The 25,518-nt window shown below is 44.7% G+C and overlaps 1 protein-coding gene across 3 annotated transcripts in view; it reads right to left on the minus strand.

The window, feature by feature from the left end:
• The window catches only part of FIRRM (FIGNL1 interacting regulator of recombination and mitosis), a 387,122-nt gene that overhangs the window by 14,940 nt on the left and 346,664 nt on the right, over positions 1-25,518 (minus strand). For all 3 annotated transcript variants that reach the window (XM_077452604.1, XM_077452605.1, XM_077452603.1), the window contains one exon: positions 23,502-23,703. In XM_077452604.1, the coding sequence (XP_077308730.1) occupies positions 23,503-23,703 (201 nt within the window). In that variant the 3' untranslated portion in view covers position 23,502. The remainder of the gene's footprint in view (positions 1-23,501; positions 23,704-25,518) is intronic.

Consider the following 25,518-nt stretch of genomic DNA (forward strand, 5'->3'; position numbering starts at 1 on the left):
TATATATATATATATATATATATATATATATATATATATATATATAGTAATGTTCGTGGGACCAGGTAGATCGCAGGACACAGGCTTTTCACACAAGGGGTTTATTAAACTTAAACAGCTTTACAGCAGCCAAAAACAAAAAGGAAACTGCTGTCCACTTCTGTTGCTGAAACCCAAAACAAACACCATCCACCAGGTCTTCTCCACTCCTCCACACCCATCTACCACTTCCTGTCTCATTTTTAAAAACACTTCCTCTAACAGGTGGGTTAATCAATTTTATTCCCTTAAAGGGACCACAAACCAAATAGAGGGGAAACTTAGCGTCCTTCCAGGACCCAGCCACGGCGTCCTGTACATATCCCCCCCCCCTGTGCCCCAACGCCAAGGAGGTGGAGGCAACAGTGGAGCTTAAACAATGGACTCGGGAGAGGGCATCTGCATTTTGATGCAGTCTCCCGGGCCTATGCTCCACTACAAACTTAAATTCCTGGAGTGCCAGGAACCACCGGGTAACCCTGGCATTAGTCCCTTTTCCTTGTCTCAGCCATGTTAAAGGGGCATGATCAGAAATTAACCTAAACTTCCTCCCCAAAAGGTAATATCTGAGGGATTCCAGAGCCCACTTAATGGCCAGACACTCTCGTTCAATTATGGCGTAGTTTTTTTCCGCTGGTGTTAAAGAGGGATTCCACCAAAAAAAAAAATATTAAAAGCCAGCAGCTATAAATACTACAGCTGCTGACTTTTAATAAATGGACACTCACCTGTCCCGGGTTCCAGCGATGCCGGCAGCAGAGGCCGATCGATCGCTCGGCTCTCGGCTGCTGCAGTCACCATTCTAGGTGAGGGAATCAGGAAGTGAAGCGAATCGGCTTCACTTCCCGGTTCCCTACTGCGCATGCGCGAGCCGCGCCGCGCAATAGGAGATCTCCGCGCTGTCACTGGGACCCGTGTGTGTCCCAGCAGACAGCGCAGGAAATGGCGTAGACTCCCACGGGAGTCTATGTCCGGAAGTGGGTGAAAATACCTGTCTTTGACAGGTATCTCCACCCCCCTCCCCCCTGAAAGGTGTCAATTGTGACACCGGAGGGGGGAGGGATCCGATCAGCGGAGGTTCCACTTTAGGGTGGAATCCCGCTTTAACTTCCTGCTGAGGAAGACTATCGGGTGTTCCTCGCCATGAATAACCTGCGACAACACCGCTCTCAATCCTACATCGGAAGCATCAGTCTGGACAACAAACTCTTTTGAAAAAATGGAATTACGTACCGGTAATGTCCTTTTCCAGGAGTCTTTCAGGACAGCCACCTTAGAGAGACACCGGCTCCTCCCCTCTGAGGAAACACCGCCTTCATTTTCATGATTTAAGCCTCCTCCTCCCTTCGTTCCTCAGTTCTTCCAGAGTACCTCCGGCCAAACTGGGGAGACACAAGAACACGTCAAACAAATAAACTTTTTAAGTCTTACCTGACGGCCTCATGTAATGAGTTCCCGATGATCTGCAAACAATTTGGGTGGGAACCGGTGCTGTCCTGAAAGACTCCTGGAAAAGGACATTACCGGTACGTAATTCCATTTTTCCCCAATCGTCTTTCAGGACAGCCACCTTAGAGAGGATAAGCGAGTACATTACCTTAGGGTGGGACCACTGCCTGCAGTACTATACGGCCAAAGGCTTGTTCTTTGGCTGACAGAAGATCCAGTCTATAATGTTTCACAACCGTAGAAACACTGGACTACGTTGCAGCACTACAGATCTGTGCAGGAGATGCCCCAGCCCACTCTGCCTGAGAAGTTGCCACTGCCCCGGCTGAGTGTGCTCTAACCCCAACTGGAGGACCTAACCTCCCTGTCACGTACGCCTGTCCAATGGCTAACTTAACCATCTAGCTATCGCACGTTTAGAGGCTTTGGAACCCTTCCTAGCCCCAGAAAACAACACAAAAAATGAATCAGATTTCTTGAACTGACCTTGTGCAATCCAAATAATGAAGAACACATCTTTTTAGCATCTTAATCTGTGAAACATGTGTTCCTGTTCTCCTACTGGATTCGAACAGAAAGTAGGTAGCACAATCTCCTGTATTCTTATGGAAACTAGAGGCTACCTTAGGTAAAAAAGGTGCCCTAATAGAAAGGGCTTCGAGTCACTTACTCTCCCTGCTGTAGTGATTGCCACCAAAAATACAGTTTTGGGAGTGATCAATCTTAACGAGCAAGGTTCTAACGGCTCAAAAGGTTCCCTTGTGAGAACCTGTAAAACTAAAGCAAGATCCCGACTGGGAAGGGGGCGACCAAAGGCTTGGTCTTCACCTACTTAAGGCTCTGAAGAACCTTACTATCCCAAGGTCTGACATTAGAAGTCTATTCAGAAACACGCTTGAAACGGATACCTGACTCTCCAATGTTTCGGGGCTAACCTTTTATCTGCCCCTGACTGCCGGACCTCTAGAACGGCCCCCGAGCTGTGCTCCTTGAAGGAGTTCTCTGAGCACCAGCTATTGAACCGCCTCTATACCCTCAAAAAAATGGTCTGAGCTTCCATTTACCTGCCATTCAAAAGAGTGGCTACTAACAGTCTGAGACCCCTTTGCCATTCGGAACTTCCTCAGTAGCCAAGCTGCAAGGTTCCACCTGGGGGCAGCAGATTGGACACTGGGAAAAAAACCCCAGGGGAGTTCCACCGACAGGCCCTTAAGAATGGAGACCCACGGCCTCCTGGGCCAATGAGGTGCGATTAGAAAGAGTCACCAGAACTTCCTCAACTCTGCAGGAATCAAGACGGGAATCAGGACGGGAAGGGGGAAAGCATAGCACCTAGAGAAATCCTAAGTCTGTGCTTAGTGCGTCTGCTTCCAACATCCCATCTCCCCTGCTCATAGAACAGGAGATGGCTTCTTTCGCGTTTTCCCTTGGGGCAAAAGAAGTCTATCGAGGGCATCCCCCTCCCCCGGGTGATCATTTCGAAAACGTCCTGTTTGAGAACCTGGTTGCTCTCTCCCCGCGTTCTCCTGCTGAGGCATCTAATACCTGAATTTGCTCTCCTTTCCACCGGATCACTGGAAGGACAGGAATTTAACATTTGGCCCATCTGAGGGTGGCTTTTCGCTAAGGCCCTTAAGGCTCTGCTCCAGAAGCCCCCGTTTTATTGACGTAAGCCACTGCCAAGGGATTGTCTCCATGACTGCTACCTAATGTCCCCAGAGCACTCTCTACGGGGTCCTGAGAACCAGATCTACTGCTCTCAACTCCCTCCAATTTTGAGGGTCTCTTTGACTCCCTCCTTCTTGGATATTGGCCAAATCCACTCTAGGCCTTGTGACAAACATGCTCCCCTATCCCACCAAAGGGACTTTAAAATACAGGCTATGTAGTATTATCTCAATGCTCTAAGTCGGTTACTCACTGCTACCTTGCCAGCACGGGACTGTCAGCTGTGACCTTTGCCATTCGGTGATCAGTCATGAGCTACCGTGCTAAAGCTAGCAACAGAGACCCTCGTGATTTGACACAGGGTGGACTAGAACTCAGACATACGCAATCCAACCGCAGACTGCGCCTTTGGGAGACGGCGCGCATTGTCACACGCCACCGCTCCTGGCTTCTTTACCCGAGTTAGAACCGAAAACAAAGAGTCCTAAGGCCCTCTACTGTGGCCCCAAACCTTCAAGATGAATAGTTTGCAGACGACAGTAACGTAACCCCGTCCACTGAACAGCTAGGAGCGTGGATGTCAGTAAGCTCAACCTGACCCTCTTTACTCAGGAAGGTGACCCCCTTGGGAAGAAGTTTAAGATGAGTTTCCGTAGGTTCAGAGGCCAACCCAGGCTCCCTAATAGGTCCCTTATAAGCTGTGGATCCCCTTCAACTGCGCCAGAGAAGGGACAAACAGGAGAAGATCGTTAAGATACACGATCACAGAGACTACCCTGAGACGCAGGAAGGACAGGACCTCTACCATCGCAGGAAGGTGACCCCCTTTGGTGAAGATACTAGGGAGAAGGGGATAGCCCAAAGGGGAGTGCTTTAAACTGAAGGTGTAGCACCCCTACCGAGGTTATCCCTGCCAGCATGAGGAAACGCTGGTGGCTTTCTGCGTTGGAAATATGCAGGTATGCATCCTTTACTATCGATGCCCTGAAACAGTTTTGGTGGAAGAGGTGCCCTCACCCCGTGATTAAAACCAACCAAAAACTTCTGTAGGTGACCAAGACACCCAGACGATTCAGGTTCAGGATGAGCCTGAACTTTTCCACAGGCTTGCGAACCCCAAATGAGAGAATAGAAGCCTTGCCTATTTAATCTGCTGGGACCTTTATTACCACTTCCTATTCCTCTAACTCCTGCAGAGGAAAGAAAGGCACCTTTTGTCAGCTCAGTGACAAGGAGTCTCAAAGGGGGAAGCTCTGAAAATTCCACACGGTAACCTCTTTTGATGATCCCCAACACAAACTGATTGGAGGTGATCATCTCCCACTGGGGGAAGAAGGACCCTTTTTAACTGCTCCCCCTATTTTTTTCTTAAGGGGAAAGGCCTCTTTCTTATAAGCCATGCGATAGCACTGCTTCAAGACCTGGCCCAAACAGCAGGTCTCCTCTAAAGAGGGATTCCACCGAGCTTTGATTTGGACGCCCTGTCCCTCTGCCATGTCTACAGCCTTAAGGCCCTCCAGGCTGAGTTGGTCAGAGCCGAGGACCTTGCATACCATCGAATGAATTAAGCCGAAGCATCCGCAGAGTATGCCAATGCCTAAAGCAGCACGGGAAAAGGAGGATAGAAAAGACTCCTCTGCCGTCATTGCTTCATCTGGATAAGCCAATACTTTGTACTACGAGCCACCACTGTGGCTGCTACGGTAGGCTTAGAGATTTCCTTATGGTAAAACCCAGGCATCTTCAAACCATAGGGTCTAAAAGTGCCCCCATGTCCCCAAGGACAGGTCAGTATGCCTGGACATCTGAGAAAAGGCCGCATCTAACCCGGGGGATTTTATTCCAGATGAGAGCCTCCTCTTCCGCCCAAGGAAACCTTTGCTTTAATGCACCAGAAAAGAAAAGTTTTCCTTCGGGATCCTGCCATCCTTGATGGCATTAATCAAGACGTCATGACCCGGGAACACCCGCTCCCCCTAGGCCCTAGTACATCTGATCGTGGGGTGACAGTGCCTCCTAAGTGATTTGGACAGCTCTCAAGAGCCTTTCCATCTCATCCAGGGGAAGTTTATACCGTGAGGTTCTTTTGGGTTCCCCATCCAAGTCCTCACCCTCAGTCTCCCTTTGGGAGTCTGAGACGGCACTGTCCACTTCTTCCTCAACTTCCCTCTGGAACCCTCTGGATTCTCCCTAACCTGTGGGAGGAACAACCATTGGGTTAGGTGGAACACTCTGCTGTGCTGGTGAAAAGAGTGCTCTGGAGCTGAGGGCATTGAAACCTTTACAGAAGCCGCCAGATCTGCACCCTGTTCTGCTGCCTGCTCTCTAATGGCACCCAAACAGAGCTACGGACTGAGCTATCCAGGCCTTTAAAACACTCCTTACAAAGTGCCTTGAACCAGGAATTCCCCAAAGAGGCTCTACATGAAGGACACTTCCTCCAAGAGCCAAGGGGGGACCTGCTTAAGTCTTTCTGAGATACCTGAAGCAAAAGAGAGAGAGCAGCATAAACTTTAAAAAGAAAAGAAAAGAAACACCAGCACTACTTAAGAGAACCACCGGGAGTGCCCCCTCCTAGGATCAATCTCCACCTGGATCCCAGATGCACTGCCCTTCCCCCCGACCACCTAGGGGGAAAACACACCAGTGGAGCTACTGGTTATAAGGTAAGGGAACCCCTCTCCAGGGCTATTACCTTTGAGTGGCTGGTGCTGTTATCTCCAGGAGTTCTTGAAGCCTCTGCTTCGGACATTCTCCCGTTGAGGAAGCGTGGTACGAACGTGCCTCCAACAGCTACCTGTGCAGACTGTAGAAAGAGAGGCTGCACCAGCCGAACGCTAGGTTCCCCTTCACGTGCCGCGTCCGGAACCGGAAGACGCGGATTGAACGAAGGGGTCCGCCCCCACCGGAACTGACGTCGCCCGTCTACCGGTCCGGCTTCCAGCTCCCAGCCGGCTGCATACACAGGGGGGCCCTGGACGCCTTCGTTCAGTACCCCACTGGGCGAAACGCAGGGATGAACCTCTCCAAAGACTTCCTGCTTTCCCCAAGCGAAGATTGGAGTGCGTGTAAAGGTCAGTCGAGTATTCAGCTTCCCCAGCCGACTGGACTGTTTGTTCCGTTGAAACACCCACGGGTGAACGAACAGACGACCCCATAAACTTCCTGCTTCCCCAAGCGAAGTTTAGGGTATATGGACAGTACGAACACTTCAGCTCCCCGCTGATAGGACTGTCCCGGACCGACCGATAAATGGTCGGATAGCCGAACGAGGCCGGGGCTCCGCTCGGATAGCTTTCAGATTCACCAACCGAATTCAGCCTTCAGGTTCCTTGGCGATGTCTCCCCGCCGGAGGAAACACCATAACTGAGGAACGAAGGGAGGAGGAGGCTTAAATCATGAAAATGAAGGCGGTGTTTCCTCAGAGGGGAGGAGCCGGTGTCTCTCTAAGGTGGCTGTCCTGAAAGACGATTGGGGAAAATTAGGTGCTACCAGGACAGGGTGTTGGCACAGCGCCGACTTGAGCTCCAAAAAAGGCTGCTCAGCGTCTGCATTCCACTCCACCATGACCGATTTCCGACCCTTAGTCAGATCGGTCAACGGAGCCGCCAACGTGGCAAAGTTGGGTACAAACCTCCTGTAGTATCCCACCATGCCCAGGAATGCACGTACCTGCTCTTTTGTGAGGGGGCGGGGCCAATTCTGTATAGCCTCTATCTTGTTGACCTGAGGTTTCACTACCCCTCTACCCACGATATAACCCAGGTATTTCACCTCCTCCATTCCCAAAGCACATTTTTCAGGGTTTATTGTAAACCCCTCCTTCCAAAGAGTCCAGCACTGCCTGAACTTTGGGCTAAAGTGATCCCCAGTCTTTGCTAAAAATGACTATATCGTCCAAGTACACTGAGGCATACTTCCGGTGAGGTCGTAAAATCCTATCCATTGCTCTCTGGAACGTGGCTGGAGCAGTTTGCAATCCAAAAGGCATCCTTTTGTACTGAAAACTCCCCTCTGGGGTAGAAAAAGCAGTTCTCTCTCTAGCAGCCTTAGTCAACGGTATTTGCCAATACCCCTTGGTAAGGTCTAATGTAGTGATATACCTGGCTGGACCTAGTCTCTCGATAAGCTCATCTACCCGGGGCATGGGGTAGGCATCAAACCGGGAAACTTCATTAAGTTTCCGGAAATCATTGCAGAATCGCAGAGTCCCGTTGGGCTTCGGTACCAACACAATCGGGCTCGACCACTCACTCTGCGATTCCTCAATCCCTAGGTCTAAACATATTTTTTTACTTCCTCTGAAACGGCCTTCCTTTGAGCCTCTGGGATGCGGTAGGGTCGGACAAAAACTGACTCCTGGTTCTGTGATAATATCATGCTCTATGACACTAGTGAGCCCTGGCAAGTCTGAACATTTTTCTTTATTTCTCTGCAAGAACTCCTTTGCCTGCTGACTTTGGGTTTTAGACAGGGTATTTGCTACTTGGACACTCTCCACCCCAACCCGAGGCTCAAGTTTTGTACTAGCCAGGGAGGTCACTGGTTCCCTGTCTGTCCAGGGCTTTAACAAGTTTACATGATATATCTGATAGGGTTTCCTCTTGCCTGGCTGGTGGACTCTATAATTTACCTCTCCTAACTTTCCACAGTGGGAATCAACACTGCTACTCGTTCCCCCACTTGGAAGTTCCTAATTTTGGCTGTCCTATTATAGACCCGTCGTTGAGCCTCCTGGGCTTTTTGTAAATGTTCCTTAACTAGCGGCATCACAGTTCGGATCCTCTCCTGCATTTGAGAGACATATTCAAGAACACTCTTATGCTGAATTGGTTCACTTTACCATTCTTCTTTAACAAAGTCCAGTAATCCGCGAGGTCTCCGCCCATATACCAATTCAAAGGGCGAAAACCCAGTGGAGACCTGGGGCACTTCTCGGATAGCAAACAGGAGAGCTGGTAACAGGCAGTCCCAATCTTTCCCATCCCTTTGTACCACTCTCTTGAGCATAGACTTAAGGGTCTTAATAAAACGTTCTACCAATCTATCTGTTTGGGGATGGTAGACCGATGTGCGCAGCTGTTTAATCTGGAACAGTTTGCATACATCAGCCATAACCTTCGACATAAACGGGGTGCCCTGGTCTGAGTATTTCCTTGGGAAAATCTGTCTGTGTAAACAACTGCAATAGTTCCCGGGCAATAGCCTTAGAGGAGGTATTCCGCAGGGGTAGCGCCTCAGGATATCGAGTGGCATAGTCGAGGATCACCAGTATGTAAGAATGACCTCGAGCCGACTTTACCAAGGGACCCACTATATCCATGGCTATCCTCTCGAATGGGACCTCAATTATGGGCAGAGGGACCAACGGGCTCCGGAAATGGGTCGCCGGAGTGGTCAACTGACAGGTGGGACAAAAGGTACAGTATCTCCTTACCTCTGCTTTCAAGCCTGGCCAGTAAAACTGGTCAGCGATCCGTGCCTCCGTCTTTTCAACTCCCAGGTGTCCCCCTAAAACATCATCATGAGCCAGGTCCAGGACCTTGCGTCTATACTGTTGGGGTACCAATAATTGTTCTACCACATTTTCTCTCACTTTAGTAACCCGATAAAGCAATTCATTACATATTGCAAAATGTGGCCACCGCTCATTAGCACCTGGCTCTTGGGGCTCCCCATTTATTACTACAACCTGTTCCCGTGCCCTGGCCAAAGTGGGTCCTGCATCTGGGCAGTACCAAATGCCCCCTGGGGAACGCCCCAAATCCGGCAACGCAGGGGTAGAGGCCACTTCCTCATCCTCTTCCCCCAGCATTACCTGAAGCAGGGAAGGCCCCCCCCCCCCTCAGTATTCAGGTAGGTCTGCGAACCCCACATTTTGACATCCTTAACAGTGTCAGCACTACTTTCATCACCCTTAACCAAATCCTTAGCATTGTTATCAACTGGGTCCATATTACGAACATGCGGCATCTCAGGGTTATTACCCTCAACAACAGGAACAGAGGGACTAGTTTCTTCCCAGTCTCTGGACCTTTCAGATAGTTCTCCTTGTCCCCACAGTCTCGTCCTATGATAACCTCATGTACCAAGTTCTTTACCACCCCCACCTCTTGAGTACCAGTGCCACATGCTGTGGAGATGGACACGAGATGAGAGGGTACTCTCTAGTGTCCCCATCAATGCACACAACCTGTAAAATTTTTCTTACCGGACCGATCTTCCCAATTATTCTAGGGTGAACCAGGGTTACCATGCTTCCAGAGTCCAGCAAAGCCCGTGCAGGGTGGTGGTTTACTTGGACTTCACACTCAAATTTCCCCTCTCCAAGGTCAAGATGTGTTGTACACGCTTTATGGGCATAAAAAGACCTCCTCCGAAGAACCCCGCATTCCATGGGTTCTTCCTGCAATGGGCAGTGGGCCCAGGTATGGCCCCAGGCATGACATCGCCAACATTGTACATCCCCTCCTCTCCAAACAGGAACAGGTCGCTGAGGGGGTAACGGGTGTGACTCTTGGCCTTCCGAGGTGTTGGTTCCAGGACTCCTGGGGACATCCTTTCGAAGGGCGGCAGTTGGTCAGAAAGGCCGTGGCAGACTGGGCCCTTGACGCTTGGTGGGGCCAAGCAGATCCTCCACCACTGTATATCGTTCCACCATCTCGACAAGGAGGTTCACGGTTTTTGGGGTCTCCATGGCTGACCCACGTCTGGCAGTGACCTTAAGTATTGGTCCAGCACGACCCGCTCCACAATTTGGGGGCCAGACAACATTTCGGGCTGTAGCCATTTTTTTCACTAGTTGCACCAGGTCATGCATTTGAGATCGCGGTGGCCGGTCTGAACGATACTTCCATTGGTGCACTCGTTGGGCCCGAACAGCCGTAGTCACCCCCAACCGAGCCAGTATTTCTGCCTTTAGTTTTTGATAATCTTTAGCGTCTTCTGGTGGTAAGTCAAAATAGGCTTTTTGAGGATCTCCGGTGAGGAAAGGAGCAATTAAGCCGGCCCACTGGTCCTGGGGCCATCCTTCTCTCTCTGCCGTCATCTCAAATGTAGCCAGAAATGCCTCTACGTCATCACTCGGACAATTTCTGCAAAAAATGGCTTGCCCTTATGGTCACCTGGGTGCCAGGGGCAACGGCCACTTGTTCACGGCCCTGAGAAAGCTGCTGCACTGCTTCTTTTAAGGCAGCCATCTGAGCCTGCATAACCCCTTGTTGGGTCGCTTGCTGGGCTGCTAACTGGGCCACCAACAGGTGAGTATTTTCTTGCTGCAGAGCCAGCGCCTCGTTGTGGTGCGTTTTTTGTACCTCCAGCTGGGTTGGCTAAGCGCTGATTAGCTTCCTCATGGCGAGTCTGTGCTTGCATATTAGCCAAGGACAGCTGTTTAATTAGCTCCTCCATTGTTTCAGCTTTCAACAGTTGTGCAGCTTTAACCCAGGACATAAATTCACTGTACTGTCCCTTTAAATGTCAGTTCAAATGCAAAAAAAAAAAAATAGCAAGAAAACGCCTGTTACTTTGTCCTGCCCGCATTCGAGCACCACTTGTAATGTTCGGGGGACTAGGTAGATTGCAGGACACAGGCTTTTCACACAAGGGGTTTATTAAACTTAAACAGCTTTACAGCAGCCAAAAACCAAACGAAAAGGTTTTGTCTCACCGACTTGCAAAGTCCAGAATAGCTGTCTCTATCAAACAGTGCTTGATCTTTTATGGCAGGTAGCTTCCCCTGCCAGGAGGCTTCCAAGCAGGACACTGCTGTCCACTTCTGTTGCTGAAACCCAAAACAAACACCATCCACCATGTCTTCTCCACTCCTCCACACCCATCTACCACTTCCTGTCTCAGTTTTAAAAACACTTCCTCTAACAGGTGGGTTAATCAATTTTATTCCCTTAAAGGGACCACAAACCAAATAGAGGGGAAACATAGCGTCCTTCCAGGACCCAGCCACGGCGTCCTGTACAATATATATATATATACACACACACACACACACATATATATATATATATATATATATATATATATATACAGTGCAGACCAAAAGTTTTGGCACACCTCATTCAAAGAGTTTTCTTTATTTTCATAACTATGAAAATTGTAGATTCACACTGAAGGCATCAAAACTATGAATTAACACACGTGGAATTATATACTGAACAAAAAAGCGTGAAACAACTGAAAATATGTCTTATATTCTAGGTTCTTCAAAGTAGCCACCTTTTGCTTTGATTACTGCTCCGCACACTCTTGGCATTCTGTTGGTGAGCTTCAAGAGGTAGTCAACTGAAATGGCTTTCCAACAGTCTTGAAGGAGTTCCCAGAGATGCTTAGCATTTGTTGGCCCTTTTGCCTTCACTCTGCGGTCCAGCTCACCCCAAACCATCTCGATTGGCTTCAGGTCCGGTGACTGTGGAGGCCAGGTCATCTGGCGCAGAAACCCATCACTCTCCTTCTTGGTCAAATAGCCCTTACACAGCCTGGAGGTGTGCTTGGGGTCATTGTCCTGAAAAATAAATGATGGTCCAACTAAACGCAAACCGGATGGAATAGCATGCCGCTGCAAGATGCTGTGGTAGACATGCTGGTTCAGTATGCCTTCAATTTTGAATAAATCCCCAACAGTGTCACCAGCAAAGCACCCCCACACCATCACACCTGCTCCTCCATGCTTCACGGTGGGAACCAGGCATGTAGATCCCAATCCGTTCACCTCTTCTGCGTAGCACAGACACGGTGGTTGGAACCAAAGATCTTAAACTTGGACTCATCAGACCAAAGCACAGATTTCCACTGGTCTAATGTCCATTCCTTGTGTTCCTTAGCCCAAACAAGTCTCTTCTGCTTGTTGACTGCCCTCAACAGTGGTTTCCTAGCAGCTATTTTACCATGAAGGCCTGATTCACACAGTCTCCTCTTAACAGTTGTTCTAGAGATGTGTCTGCTGCTAGAACTGTGTGTGGCATTGACCTGTTCTCTAATCTGAGCTGCTGTTAACCTGCGATTTCTGAGGCTGGTGACTCGGATGAACTTATCGTCCACAGCAGAGGTGACTCTTGGTCTTCCTTTCCTGGGGTGGTCCTCATGTGAGCCAGTTTCTTTGTAGCGCTTGATGGTTTTTGCCACTGCACTTGGGGACACTTTCAAAGTTTTCCCAATTGTTAGGACTGACTGACCTTCATTTCTTAAAGTAATGCTGGCCACTTGTTTTTCTTTACTTAGCTGCTTTTGTCTTGCCATAATACAAATTCTAACAGTCTATTCAGTAGGACTATCAGCTGTGTACTGTATCCACCTCCTGCACAACACAACTGATGGTCCCAACCCCATTTAAAAGGCTTGAAATCCCACTTATTAAACCTGACTTCAGGTGACTACCTCTTTAAGCTCATCAACAGAATGCCAAGAGTGTGTGAAGCAGTAATCAAAGCAAAAGGTGGCTACTTTGAAGACCCTAGAATATAAGACATATTTTCAGTTGTTTCACACTTTTTTGTTCAGTATATAATTCCACATGTGTTAATTCATAGTTTTGATGCCTTCAGTGTGAATCTACAATTTTCATAGTCATGAAAATAAAGAAAACTCTTTGAATGAGAAGGTGTCAAAACTTTTGGTCTGTACTGTATATAGAGATATATATATGCACTTAGACTCCACCTATAAACCATTAGCATATTTAACTGAACACACGTCATAGTGAATGGCAATTGCACTTGTGCCAAAAGAAGGTATAAAACCAAGATTAAAGATTGAAAATTAGAGGAAAGTGTGGGAGGGAATAGTAGAAGATTCTATATAAGATGTTGAACCTTATTCTACAACAGGGAAGAAAATAAATTGCAATGTGATGGGACACATCAAGCTCAGGCACCTGTGAGTGGATCTGGTGTATGGATTGGGTTTTCCCTGCAGAGAGCGCTGCTTTTCAATCCATTTACTCACCCTTTGGTCCATGCTGACAGACCTTGGTTTGTACAGCAAATGTTTAAGGGGAGCTGTATCGAATACCTTTGCAAAATCCAGATAACGCCACATCTACAGGCTTTCCTTTATCTAGATGGCAGCTCACCTCCTCATAGAAGGTTAATAGGTAGGTTTGGCAAGAATGATTCTTCATGAATCCATGCTGATTACTGCTAATAAAGTTTTTATTACTAAAATCTTGTATATGGTCCCTTATCCCCTCCAAGAGCTTACAAATGATTGATGTTAGGCTAACTGGTCTATAGTTCCCTTTTTTAAATATTGGTGCTATATTGGCTTTTCTCCAATCAGCTGGTAGCATTCCAGTCAATAGACTGTTCCTAAAATTAGGAATAGGTATATGTAAGGGCTCCTGCACTGTATATGGAATTAACTAGCTGGGTGCTGCGAACACTTTATGAGTTGCACTCTCATATAGATGTAAAATTAGTGGTAAAATTAGTGCTGCGCTCCCACGAATACAATAAAGGAATATAGAGAAAATAAGAAAAAACAGGAAAAAATCGCGCTACCACCTATATTAAAAAATACAAAAATTGTGCACACATAAAAAACTGCTGCAGTTCTACTATATACCAAAAAATATATATAAATACTCGAAAAAAATGTCCCAAAGGAAAAACCGCTCTGTCAAACCAAGCCGTGTGTATCCCTTAAACGTCCATAGGCTCCGCCCATAAGTTAAAGCATAATACAATCAGGCTCCAATATTTGGCAGTGACCGGTCCACCATAAAGGGAGGAGAAAAACGCTCCAAATAGTGTAAAAACGTTTTATTGCAAATAATAAAAAGAATAAGAAAAGCACTTACAAAGGTCCAACACAATTGGGCATATCACAGTAGGTAGCGCCGGCCGGACGCAATCCTCTACATCAATAGCCTATTCGCCAGCTGGTCTATTCTGAGGCAATGGATAGCGTGTCACGCGTATTATCTAAGAACTTCTGGTAAGGAGCCAATTCTCACTTCCGGTGGTGGTGCACTATAACTCATATCGAGAGGCTGAACAGGAAACCGAGAGTTCAATATCACATTTGACACGTGGTGTTTTTTAGTTCATATTGGACTTTTTTCTCAATAATAATTTGGACACTTCACTATTTAAATTCCTTTTTTTTGTATGCCATTTCACATTTTCTATTGTTATATATATAAAATGTGCCATTCCTTTGCACCTGTTGAGATAGGGGTGCAGAGGGTGCTGTGTTTTTATATGCATTGTGTGTGCATCGTGCATATAGATATGTCATATGTTATTGTCTTGCACTTGTTGAATTGAAGGTATAGATGATATTCTGTTGGGGATATATATTATAAGTTTCACATTATATATAAATAATCCTTTTTATTTTTAGGGTTGTGGCAATAATATATTTTATGACATTGCCACACAAATTTTGTAGTTGTTTAAATTCCCCTGTAGGGGAAACACATAACCTAGGTTTATACTTAGGACAGCGCGGTTTTTCCTTTGGGACATTTTTTTCGAATATAGAGAAAAGGAATATAGAAAAATATCCCACAAAATTAAAAACCTTATTTAGATAATGTAAAGCAAAGGAATCTTATCACAAACTTGCAAATAAAGTGCTCAAGTGCATAGTAATAAGTAATTAAAAATATCATATAGGTAGCGCAATAAACCGCAAAATAATTGATGTGTAAACGGCTCATGCTGTGTAAACAGCGAAAATTACACGGAAGCGGTTTTAAGTCCTCTTAACACGAGGACATCACTGAAGTGGAGAAAGTTCTTTTGCACTGTGAATGCATAACTTCATTTTATATTTGGACCGTTTTCACCATATCACCCACCATTGGACTACTCTATTTTCTAAATTAATACTGTTTGCCATTAGCAATATTATATGCACCTCAGCACTTTAGTTTGTTCACTGGTTTTACCATAGCACAAGTGTAATTTTCGCTGTTTACACAGCACAAGGGGAATTGTTGCTGTTTACACATCAATTATTTTGCGGTTTATTGCTCTACCTATATGATATTTTTATTTACTTATTACTATGCACTTGAGCACTTTATTTGCAAATTTGTGATAAGATTCCTTTGCTTTACATTATCTAAATAAGGTTTTTAATTTTGTGGGATATTCTTCTATATTCCTTTTTTCTATATTTCTTTATTGTATTCGTGGGAGCGCAGCACTAATTTTACCACTTAAATTAGGAACAATCGTCTGGCAATCACTTGACTGAATTCCTTAATCACTTCCCGACAGGCGCACGCCGATCTACGTCGGCAGAATGGCACGGACAGGCAAATGGGCGTATAGGTACGTCCCTTTAAATTTGCCGGAGTGCCATTGTGTGCATGCCACTGGCGGCACGTGCACCGTTCGGGACCTCCGTGAGTCTGATTGCGGGTCCCGTGGACTCGATCGCGCGGGGATACCCACGATTGTCTCACAGGGAGATGCTAAAGTAAACAAGCATTTCCCTGTTCTGCCTAGCAACAGTGACACTGATCTCTGCTCCCTGCCATTTTAGCAGAGCTCAGTGATGTGTAAAACACAGCCACGCCCCCCCAGTTAGCAACACGCCCCTAGGACACACTTAACCCCTTCACTGCCAGTGTCAATTACACAGAAATCAGTGCATTTGTATAGCACAGATTGCTGTATAAATGACAGTGGTCCCAAAAATGTGTCAAAAATGTCCGATGTGTCTGCCATAATGTCGCAGTCACAAAAAAAAAAAAAAAAAAACGCAGATCGCCGCCATTACTAGTTAAAAAAAAAAAAAATGATTATTAATAAAAATGCCATAAAACTATCCCCTATTTTGTAAATGCTATAACTTTTGGGCAAACCAATCAATCGCTTCTTGTGATTTTTTTAACCAAACATATGTAGAAGAATACGTATCAGCCTAAACTGAGGAAAAAAAACATTTTTGGGGGATATTTATTATAGCAAAAATTAAAAAATGCATTTTTTTTTCCAAAATTGTCGCCTTTTATGTTTATAGCGCAAAACAAAAACTGCAGAGGTGATCAAATACCACCAAAAGAAAGCTCTATTTGTGGGAAAAAAAGGACGTCAATTTTGTTTGGGAGTCACGGCGCATGACCGTGCAATTGTCAATTAAAGCGACGCAGTGCCAAATCGCAAAAAGTGGTCTGGTCTTTGGCCAGCAAAATGGTTTGGGGCTTATGTGGTTAAGGACCCTTGGGTGTAAGCCATCTGGTTCCGGTGACTTATTAATGTTACGTTTCTCAAGACTTTATAATTTTATCCTCGGCTAACCATGAGGGTGCTTCCTCTGTCGTGTCATGAGGATAAACATTGCAGTCTTGGTTACTGAATCCCCCCGTTTGCCTTGTGAAGACTGAGAAGAATAAATTCAAAACCTTTGCCATCTTTAGTAACCAGATTGCCTTCATTATTCTTTTTGGGGCCAATATGTTCTGACCTCCCTTTCTTGCTATGTATATTCTTAAAGAATTTTTTTTTTTTTTTTTTTTACTCTCCTCCACTTTCGCCTTTCGTGTTCTATTTTAGCCGCCCTGATTACACCCTTACATTTCTTATTACATTCTTTGTAAAGTTGAAATGCTGATGATGACCACTCAGCCGTCTATTGTTTAAAGGCCTTATGCTTTGCATTTATATGCATTTTTACGTTGGAGGTAAGCCACCCGGGACTTTTTTTTTAGCTCTTTTAAATTTATTTCCCATTGGGATGCACTAATACCCTCATTTAATATGATCTTAAAGCACTCCCATTTTTCCTCCGTGTTCTTTGTTGCTAGGATTTTATCCCATTTAATAACTTCTAGCAAGGAGTGCAGTCTGGGGAAGTTGGCTCTATTGAAATTTAGTGTCTTTGTAGTACCCTTGCGCTTCCCTTTTTGTGTGATTTATGCTGAAACTAATTGACCTGTGATCGCTGTTTCCCAAATTGCCCCCTATTTCCACGTCCGTGATCAGGTCTGTATTGTTAGTAATCAGTAGGTCTAGTAATGCATTGTTTCTTGTTGTTGCATTTACCATATGAACCATGAAATTGTCCTGCAAGACATTTAGGAAATGGCGAGTCTTAGCCAAATGCGCAGTGTTCCTTTCACCCAGTCTATGTCTGGATAATTAAATTCCCATTATAATGATACGCCGCATCCTTAATGTAATTCTAAACTGCGATACTAGATCCGCCTTCCCTCCTCCCTCTGATTAGGGGGCCTATAGCATACTCCCAATATTACATTCCCCTTGGCTTCCTCCCTTTGAAGCTCTACCCATAAGGATTCCACCTCCTCCCTTGCTCCATTAGTGATGTCGTCCCTCACATTCACTTGTACATATTTCTTGATATACAGGCATACCCCTCCCTTTTATTTACCCTCCCTATCTCTGCAATATAGTTTTTGCCAGACAATCATGACAACTGTTAAATCAAGTCTTTGAAATTCCCACAAAATATAAATCCTCATACAACAGCAGCTCTAGTTCTCCCATCTTATCAGGCAGACTACTGGCATTAGTGAACAAGCCTCGTAGTTTTGTCCTGTCACGTACTTTCTCCTTGTTGGTTGTTCTGAGGCTGCAATTAGGACTTGTTAATTTACTTACCTTGGGTTTAGGGGATTTAGTCAACCTAAAACTAATGCCCCCAATACTACCCTCTGAAATTTGTTCCACACTGGCTATCTCAACATCTGGATCCTCCCTCCCGTCACCTAGTTTAAAAGTCCCTCTAACTTTTTGGCCATCTTCTCTCCCAGCCGAGCTGCACGCTCCCCATTTAGGTGCTGTCCATCCCTGCTAAAGAGCCGATAACCAACTGAGAAGTTGGTCCAGTTCTCCAGGAAACCGGACCCCTCCTTTCTACACCAGCTCCTCAGACACTTGTTTACTTCCCTAATCTCCCACTGCCTTTCTGGTGTGGCTCGAAGTACCGGTAGTATTTCTGAGAATGCTACCTCATAGGGGGTCCTATTTCTCAATTTAGCTCCTAAGTCCTTAAAATTGTTTTTTAAGACACTATCTTCCTCTGACTTTGTCATTGGTGCCAACGTGCACCATGACAGCCGGGTGTTCCCTGGGCCTTCCCAGTAATCTGTCCACCAGACCTGTGGTGTGCCGAACGCGAGTGCCTGGTAGACAACATACAGTTCAGAGCTTCAGGTCTTTGTGACAGATTTCCCTCTCTGTCTTTCTAAAAATTTAGTTCACTACCACCAGAATCTGTCTTTCCTTTGCCTTGGCGTTACCCCCACCCTTACTGAAGGAGTTTTTCCCCTGGCAGCTAGGGACATCATCATGCTCCAGCAATGCTGGTCCCTGACTGGCTTCCACAATATCACGCAACAGGGCATACTTATTGGGATGCTCCAGCCCAGGATCAGCCTGACTCTTTCCCCTCTACCCTCCCTCACTACTCATCACAGTTTCAGAGTCCATGAAATGCCAAGATAGCACAAACCACCCCCAAATGAACAATTTCTGGAAAGTAGACACGCCAAGGTATTTGCGAAGAGGCATGGTGAGTAATTTGCAGTGTTCATTTGTTTTGGAAAACTAAGAAATAAACTGATTTTTTTTTTTTTTTTTCAAAATACTCAACATGCCTCTCAGAAAATAGCTTGGGGTGTCCCTACTTTCCAACATGGGGTCATTTGGAAGGGGGGGGGGGGGTTGTACTATCTTGGAATTTCATGGCCTCTGAAACTGTGATAGGTAATGAGGAGTGAAATTAACAGTTTATGTCCTTGTAAATCCTGAAGGCTGCAAGCGGTTTTCAGGTTCCTGTACGCGGCTAGGCTCCCAAAAAGTCTCACACATGTGGTATCCCCATACTAAGGAGAAGCAGCTGAATGTATTTTGGGGTGTAACCTTCCATGGCTGAAGTGGTTAAATCCATACTATTGTCTATTTTGTGTAGATTAGTCACATGTAAAACTACCGAATGTGAAAAAGTGCAAGAGGGCAAATAGTATATTGAATGCAATAAACCTAATTTATATATTCTAAAATAAGAAATTTAAGTTTCTATTATTTGGGGCAGTAGTTGCCAACCTTTCGGACCTTGCAGGCCACTAAACTCACAATTTTGAATCTCGTAGACCACTAGCATGAATTTTACATGCCTTATACACACAATGCTCTGGCTGTCAATAGTAGCCAGAAACTCATTTGCCATCAATTTAAACAGATTTTTTCTTTGTAAACTGCACTTTTTCTGTAGTATGGTTTTATACATCATACAGATGCACCACTTTACAGGCAGGTTTAGGGCATCATATATAAATACAGAAAAAATCAGCGCAGTACAACCCCTTTACGAAAAGCTGCTGAACACCAAGGATCAATTACCAAATCCCAAAATACAATATATCAAACAGATGGTACAGCGCTCTAACTAAAATAAAATGATTACTAACATATTAAAATTAATAAAAAGTCCAAAGATAGCTTTTGAGTCAAAAAGTCCACGTGAGGAATCTTCAGTGGTATACAGTCAGTTCATGCATAAAGTGACTTAGTGCCAAGGGGGGGACCACCACCAATGGTAAAATTGGCTGCTCACCTCATCGTATGGACCCTTTAAATTACAGAGGGTCGTATGCACTTAAATATCAACTCATCCAATCGCTGTACTCCTCTCCGACAATATCCGACCGATTCACAAACGAAAACACAGCTTTCTCCCATTCAGAGTCAAATAAACTGACACGTTCGTGGAATACCCACACTGGATCGGTATATAGCAGTATTCACAATTCCTCAGACCATGTGGATAGAAAGACAGGCCATAGTGCTCTCCATAGAAAAACGTTTTAATGATGAATATACATAAAAAACACACTTACAATAACGAAGCTTCATACGATCTTTAAAATGATCAATGACCGCGGGTGACGTCACGTGATCTCCGTTCGGACGGAGATCACGTGACGTCACCCGCGGTCATTGATCATTTTAAAGATCGTATGAAGCTTCGTTATTGTAAGTGTGTTTTTTATGTATATTCATCATTAAAACGTTTTTCTATGGAGAGCACTATGGCCTGTCTTTCTATCCACATGGTCTGAGGAATTGTGAATACTGCTATATACCGATCCAGTGTGGGTATTCCACGAACGTGTCAGTTCATTTGACTCTGAATGGGAGAAAGCTGTGTTTTCGTTTGTGAATCGGTCGGATATTGTCGGAGAGGAGTACAGCGATTGGATGAGTTGATATTTAAGTGCATACGACCCTCTGTAATTTAAAGGGTCCATACGATGAGGTGAGCAGCCAATTTTACCATTGGTGGTGGTCCCCCCCTTGGCACTAAGTCACTTTATGCATGAACTGACTGTATACCACTGAAGATTCCTCACGTGGACTTTTTGACTCAAAAGCTATCTTTGGACTTTTTATTAGGTTTAGGGCATCCCCAAGCATGTTAAAAGAATTTAGGATTTTTTAGGCTTCACTTGGGGCTGCACAGTGGTGTAGTGGTTAGCACTCTCACCTAGCAGTAAGAAGGGTCGCTGGTTCAAATCCCAACCACGACACTACCTGCCTGGAGTTTGCATGTTCTCCCTGTGCTTACATGGGTTTCCTCCCACAAACCAAAGACATGCAGGTAGGTTAATAGGCTTCTGTCCAAAATTGGCCCTAGTATATGAATGGGGACCTTGGATTGTGGGCTCCTTGAGGGCAGGGACCAATGTGAGTGTGTAATGTACAGGGATGGGGACAATTGTAGACACTCAGGTTGAACTGGATGGACTTGTGTCTTTATTCAACCTTACCAACTATGAAACTATGAAACTTAAATCAGTTGTAAAAAGCAACAATTTTATTTAATTTTTTTACCTTAATGCATTCTCTGCATTAGGGTAAAAATAACTTTAATAGTGCCCCCCCAATGCTATGGGGGCACTCGGCAGGGGGGGCTAGGGGAGAAGTCCCAAGGGGGAACCCCGATGATCAAAACCATTTCACAGAGCAGGTAAGTATATATTTTTGTTATTGAAAAAAAAAACTAAAGCTTTAATATTTACTTTAAATCATTATTAAAATCATTGTTCCCTGCCAAAAGGTCATTTCAATTTCTATTTTGTTGTATTGGGACATGTGCCCAACTTCCCGTGCCCTTCATTAATCCTATTACTCTAGAAAATGGCCATTATTGCTTTTCAAGATTTGGCTCATTTATTTCCGTGTCATTCAGATTTAGCATCCAAACTTCAATTAAGGTAATTTAGCACACTATGAACCAAACCTGGGCATGGTCAGGTCATATCTGGAAAAAAAATAAAACAAAACCAAGAAATAGGCCAAATTATCATCTAGAAATCAAGGCGCTCTATAGGGATTGGTTTGAAGACTGAGGTAATTACAGTTACCAGGTTAGGTTTATCAGTGCCTACATTAAACCTGCTAAACTGATTAGCAAATCTGTGAAGCAGACACACAATACTGTCTGAATGCACTGAATTCCAGGTGCTCATCTACCTAGTCACTAAAGTCAGCCATAGACAGCGATTTTCTTTCTTGCAAACCACGGGCTTTCAGTATTGATAGGGGAATCCCTCCCAGCATTGTGTTCTCCTGGTGAGAAGGGGGGCTTGGAAGCCATGCCTACCATGAGAACACAGTGATTATTACTAGTGGCTATAAAAGGGCACATTCAGCCTGCCCATACATGGTTTGAATCTTAGCTTGTTCCTGCTGAATCGTTCGAGATTCTAACCATCTGTGGCTGGCTTTAGCCTGGTTTCCATGTCCTATGCACGGAAACATAGGTACACAGTACAATAATGTGTCTGCAGGCCACAGAGAAGCATGGTAGAGGTTCCTTGCAAGTTTGGGGCTGCATTTCTGCAAATGGAGTTGGAGATTTGTTCAGGATCAATGGTACACGCAATGCAGAGAAATACAGGCAGACACTTATTCACTACATCATACCAAAATCAAATTGAATTCTGCAGCAGCAGTGAGCAAATTAAAAGCACAGGTCTAGTCAGCAGCTTGTTTGGCAGCCACCAGAAAAAAAAATACCATTGTAGGTCCAGTTTACTTCTGGTTTGTTTAATTTATTGCAAATCTTGCTCTGATGAAGAGGACGCCCCAGACCCCCAAAATGCGTTGGCTAGCTTTTGACTTGTATCCCTGACCTTTAATTGAATAAAGTTGTATCTGGACCACTTAGCAGCGGTGTGGCAGTTAAATTTCAACACTTTTTACGACACACTACAAAACCAAGGAGACTGTGGAGATCCCCTGGGGTAAAGGCATCACCTGCCCAGGAACCAGATCATATGCACCAACAATAATACCTTAAAATAACAATACCAGTAAAATAAGTCTATGGGACCATTGCTATCTTTCCACTTTCCTTAACAGAATGAGTGCAACGACACCCTGATACAGCAGCCTTTCCAGTACTGCAAAGAAAACCACTCTCTTTTGTGGCTCTAAAGAGACATTTCACTGCATAATTGGTAAAGTGTCAGAGCTGCTCACTCACTTGTCTGTGATTATCCGGATACAGCTTCAAAAGTTGATAAGCATTTCCCTCTCTGCAAGAATGGGGGCACCCTTTCACTGGGAAGAGACTTTCTCCCTGGACTTGGAAGCCTTTAGAGTCCAGTTCTTGCTGCGGAACTGCAAAGCAGGCTTCTGCTTTGAGCTGGAAGCATGTGGCTCATGTAAGGAATGTTTCTTGGAGTCCAAATAAGACACCAACTTTTAATCATAAATGTTGTCGTCTTCTTCAGGGACAATAGTGTGCTCTAACCCACTAGAAAATCCTTCAGGCATTGACCAGTGGCAGGATTCGATTCTGTGGAATGGAGCATACCCAAACTTTGGGAACCCGGTAGACTCCTACTGCAGCCACTACTAACTGCAGAGCTGAGCTGCCACCACCAGAGAGAAAGATACCTTAAAAGGGGCCTCAAACATATCTGTAGAGAGATAAGGCAGCAGAAAGGTCATTGCCAACTATGTAACCTGGCTGTCCTTGCCTGCTTGAAGTCAAAGATCTCTGTCAGGTTTAATCCAAAGCACAAGTGCATTTCAATGTAAACCCAGAGAAACATTTAGTTAGCCTGACCTCCTTCAGAAAAATCCACTTACCTAGCTCTGCCTGGCCCTCTTTGTCTTCAATACTTTCTGCGTCACTGACCTGGATCAAATATGCAGCTAATCCTTACTCTTAATTTGCATAACAATTCATAGTGACTCTTTTTAAATGGGAGTATAAATACCCAAGTTACCAGCATCTGTAAGAGGGGTCAACAATCTCCTAAAATTGTGTTAAAGGCGGTAATAAAACACTGCAATGGATCTACTACACATATATAGATATATATAGATTTTTTAGAAAGGCTTACCCTAAGGGTGTTGTTGACAATTCTGTTGTAATTTAGTTAATAGATTTTGGATGCTGTCCAATCTCTCTTGCAGCCATGCTGGAATATGACTTTCCTTTATTAAGGCCTGCACAGAAATTAATGACTTTTCTGCAGAATGGATATGCATTTCATATTCCTCATCTCTGGACAGGCTGTCTTCTCGAGATCTTTTTCTACAAGGCTGCAAAACACAAACAAACCTTTAAACTGAGTTCACTTAAATCCTATATTGCAGTTTTAGGGGAAATATGTGTTATTAATTTACTTTAAACAAGTCTATGGCAGATGTAAAGTAATTGCAAGCTCTCAGGCTATAATTCTTGTGGTGGTTTCAGTTCTTAGTGAGTCAATGACCTGGTAAAATATTGCAGAATGGCATTTGAGACTACCATTGTACCGGGTAGTGAGCACAGCAGCCAGGATCAATCCATGACAGTCCCAAAGCATGTACCTTTAAAAATAAGCCAGCGTTAAAAAAAATTCTGCCTTTACAGGGTCATAATGGTTTCCTACATCACATGAGGGGACTCTTGTCTGCATAGTTGCCAAAGTCATTACAATGGAATATTCTGCCTCTGCCTGGACTGTTAATTTAGATCAGAGAATGCAATAGAAGAAACTAAAGAAATCAAAAATACCAATTTGGGCAGGAAATGATTCATGTAGATCTCTCTGCCGAACCCCCCCCCCCCCCCCCCTCAAAGATGTCTGGCTGAAAACAACCAGCAGCAGTGAGATACCTTTCACCAAAGGGAAAGAGAAAATTGAGTACTGTCCATGATACTTTTTTTTTTATTTGCACTAACATACAATTTTTCAGGACAAGCTTTTTGGGGTATGTCCCCTTCTTCAAGGTCCAAGCAGTACTGTAGAAGGATCTATATTATCCAGCCTGTCACCCAGCCGGCTGTTGATAGTAGATCACAGGATCAAAAATTGTAGAAAAAAATCCCAGGACCAACGGTTCCCTTAGGGAGCCAGGTCCTTCTCCTACACAAGGCAGAAAAAAACTGAGCTGCAGGAAGCAGAGTGAGAGGTTATAGCCAGAGGGACCACCCCCTGGGCGGTGCTGTGCAGTCTTGCTGATTTTATGTGCGTTACATGTTCTGCCTAGTCCTCTCCTGAAGTGATAACCCTAAGGTCAAGAATTAAAGTATGACACTTTGTCCAAAATGTCATCTGCTACATATATATGAAAAATCTGAAAAAATTTATAAGATGATAGTTTTCATTTGAAACCGTAATATACTAAAAATTATTGATGTCTCAGAGACATATGGAAGTGCACTAATTACTGTATTATCAATACTATTTTCCAAGGAGAAAACATGTTGATGCAAGATTCAAGAAAGCTATAGATATATGCATTCCATATGTTGTGTGTGGGTTCACATTCATACCTAATGGGGAGTGAGATTGCAACTGATAAATCCAAAAAGTTTCTAACTGGTTTTTGCACCTCCCCTCCAAGCTGCTGTAAACTTGTCAATAATTAAAAACTGGGTGCCTGGGCGTTCTCGGTTATGAAACTGGCGATAATATCTCAGAACAGTGGGCTTGATACTCCCACTTGTAATCCTAGTAATATGTTCAGTGACTCTTGTGGTAAAGTACGGTATTGTACATCCCACATATTACTTGGAACATGGGCATGCAATTAAATATACAATGTGTTGTTGAGCACGTGCAAAATTGTTTAATGGGAAATTTTTGTTTTGTAACTGTAGATGTAAATTCTTTTGTGGTGCATCTGCCACTTACATTAAAGTGGCGCACCGTGCATTTTTTTACATGGATAGTATCCTGTAAGGTTGTGAAAAAGGGAAGGTTTCACTGGTGGATTAATGATTGTGGGGGCAATTTGACTATTAAGAGAAGGAGCCCCTTTATAAATCCCTTTTGCCTTCTCAGGCATGAGGGAACCCAAAATTGTCATTTTTTTAAGATCCCCCAATGTTGTTCAAAAATTGATTTAATATGCTTATACTGAATTGAG

Source organism: Lithobates pipiens, unplaced genomic scaffold, assembly GCF_037356315.1.
Source record: "Lithobates pipiens isolate NorthernLeopardFrog02 unplaced genomic scaffold, aLitPip1_a1.2 Scaffold_23, whole genome shotgun sequence".
NCBI lineage: Eukaryota > Metazoa > Chordata > Amphibia > Anura > Ranidae > Lithobates > Lithobates pipiens.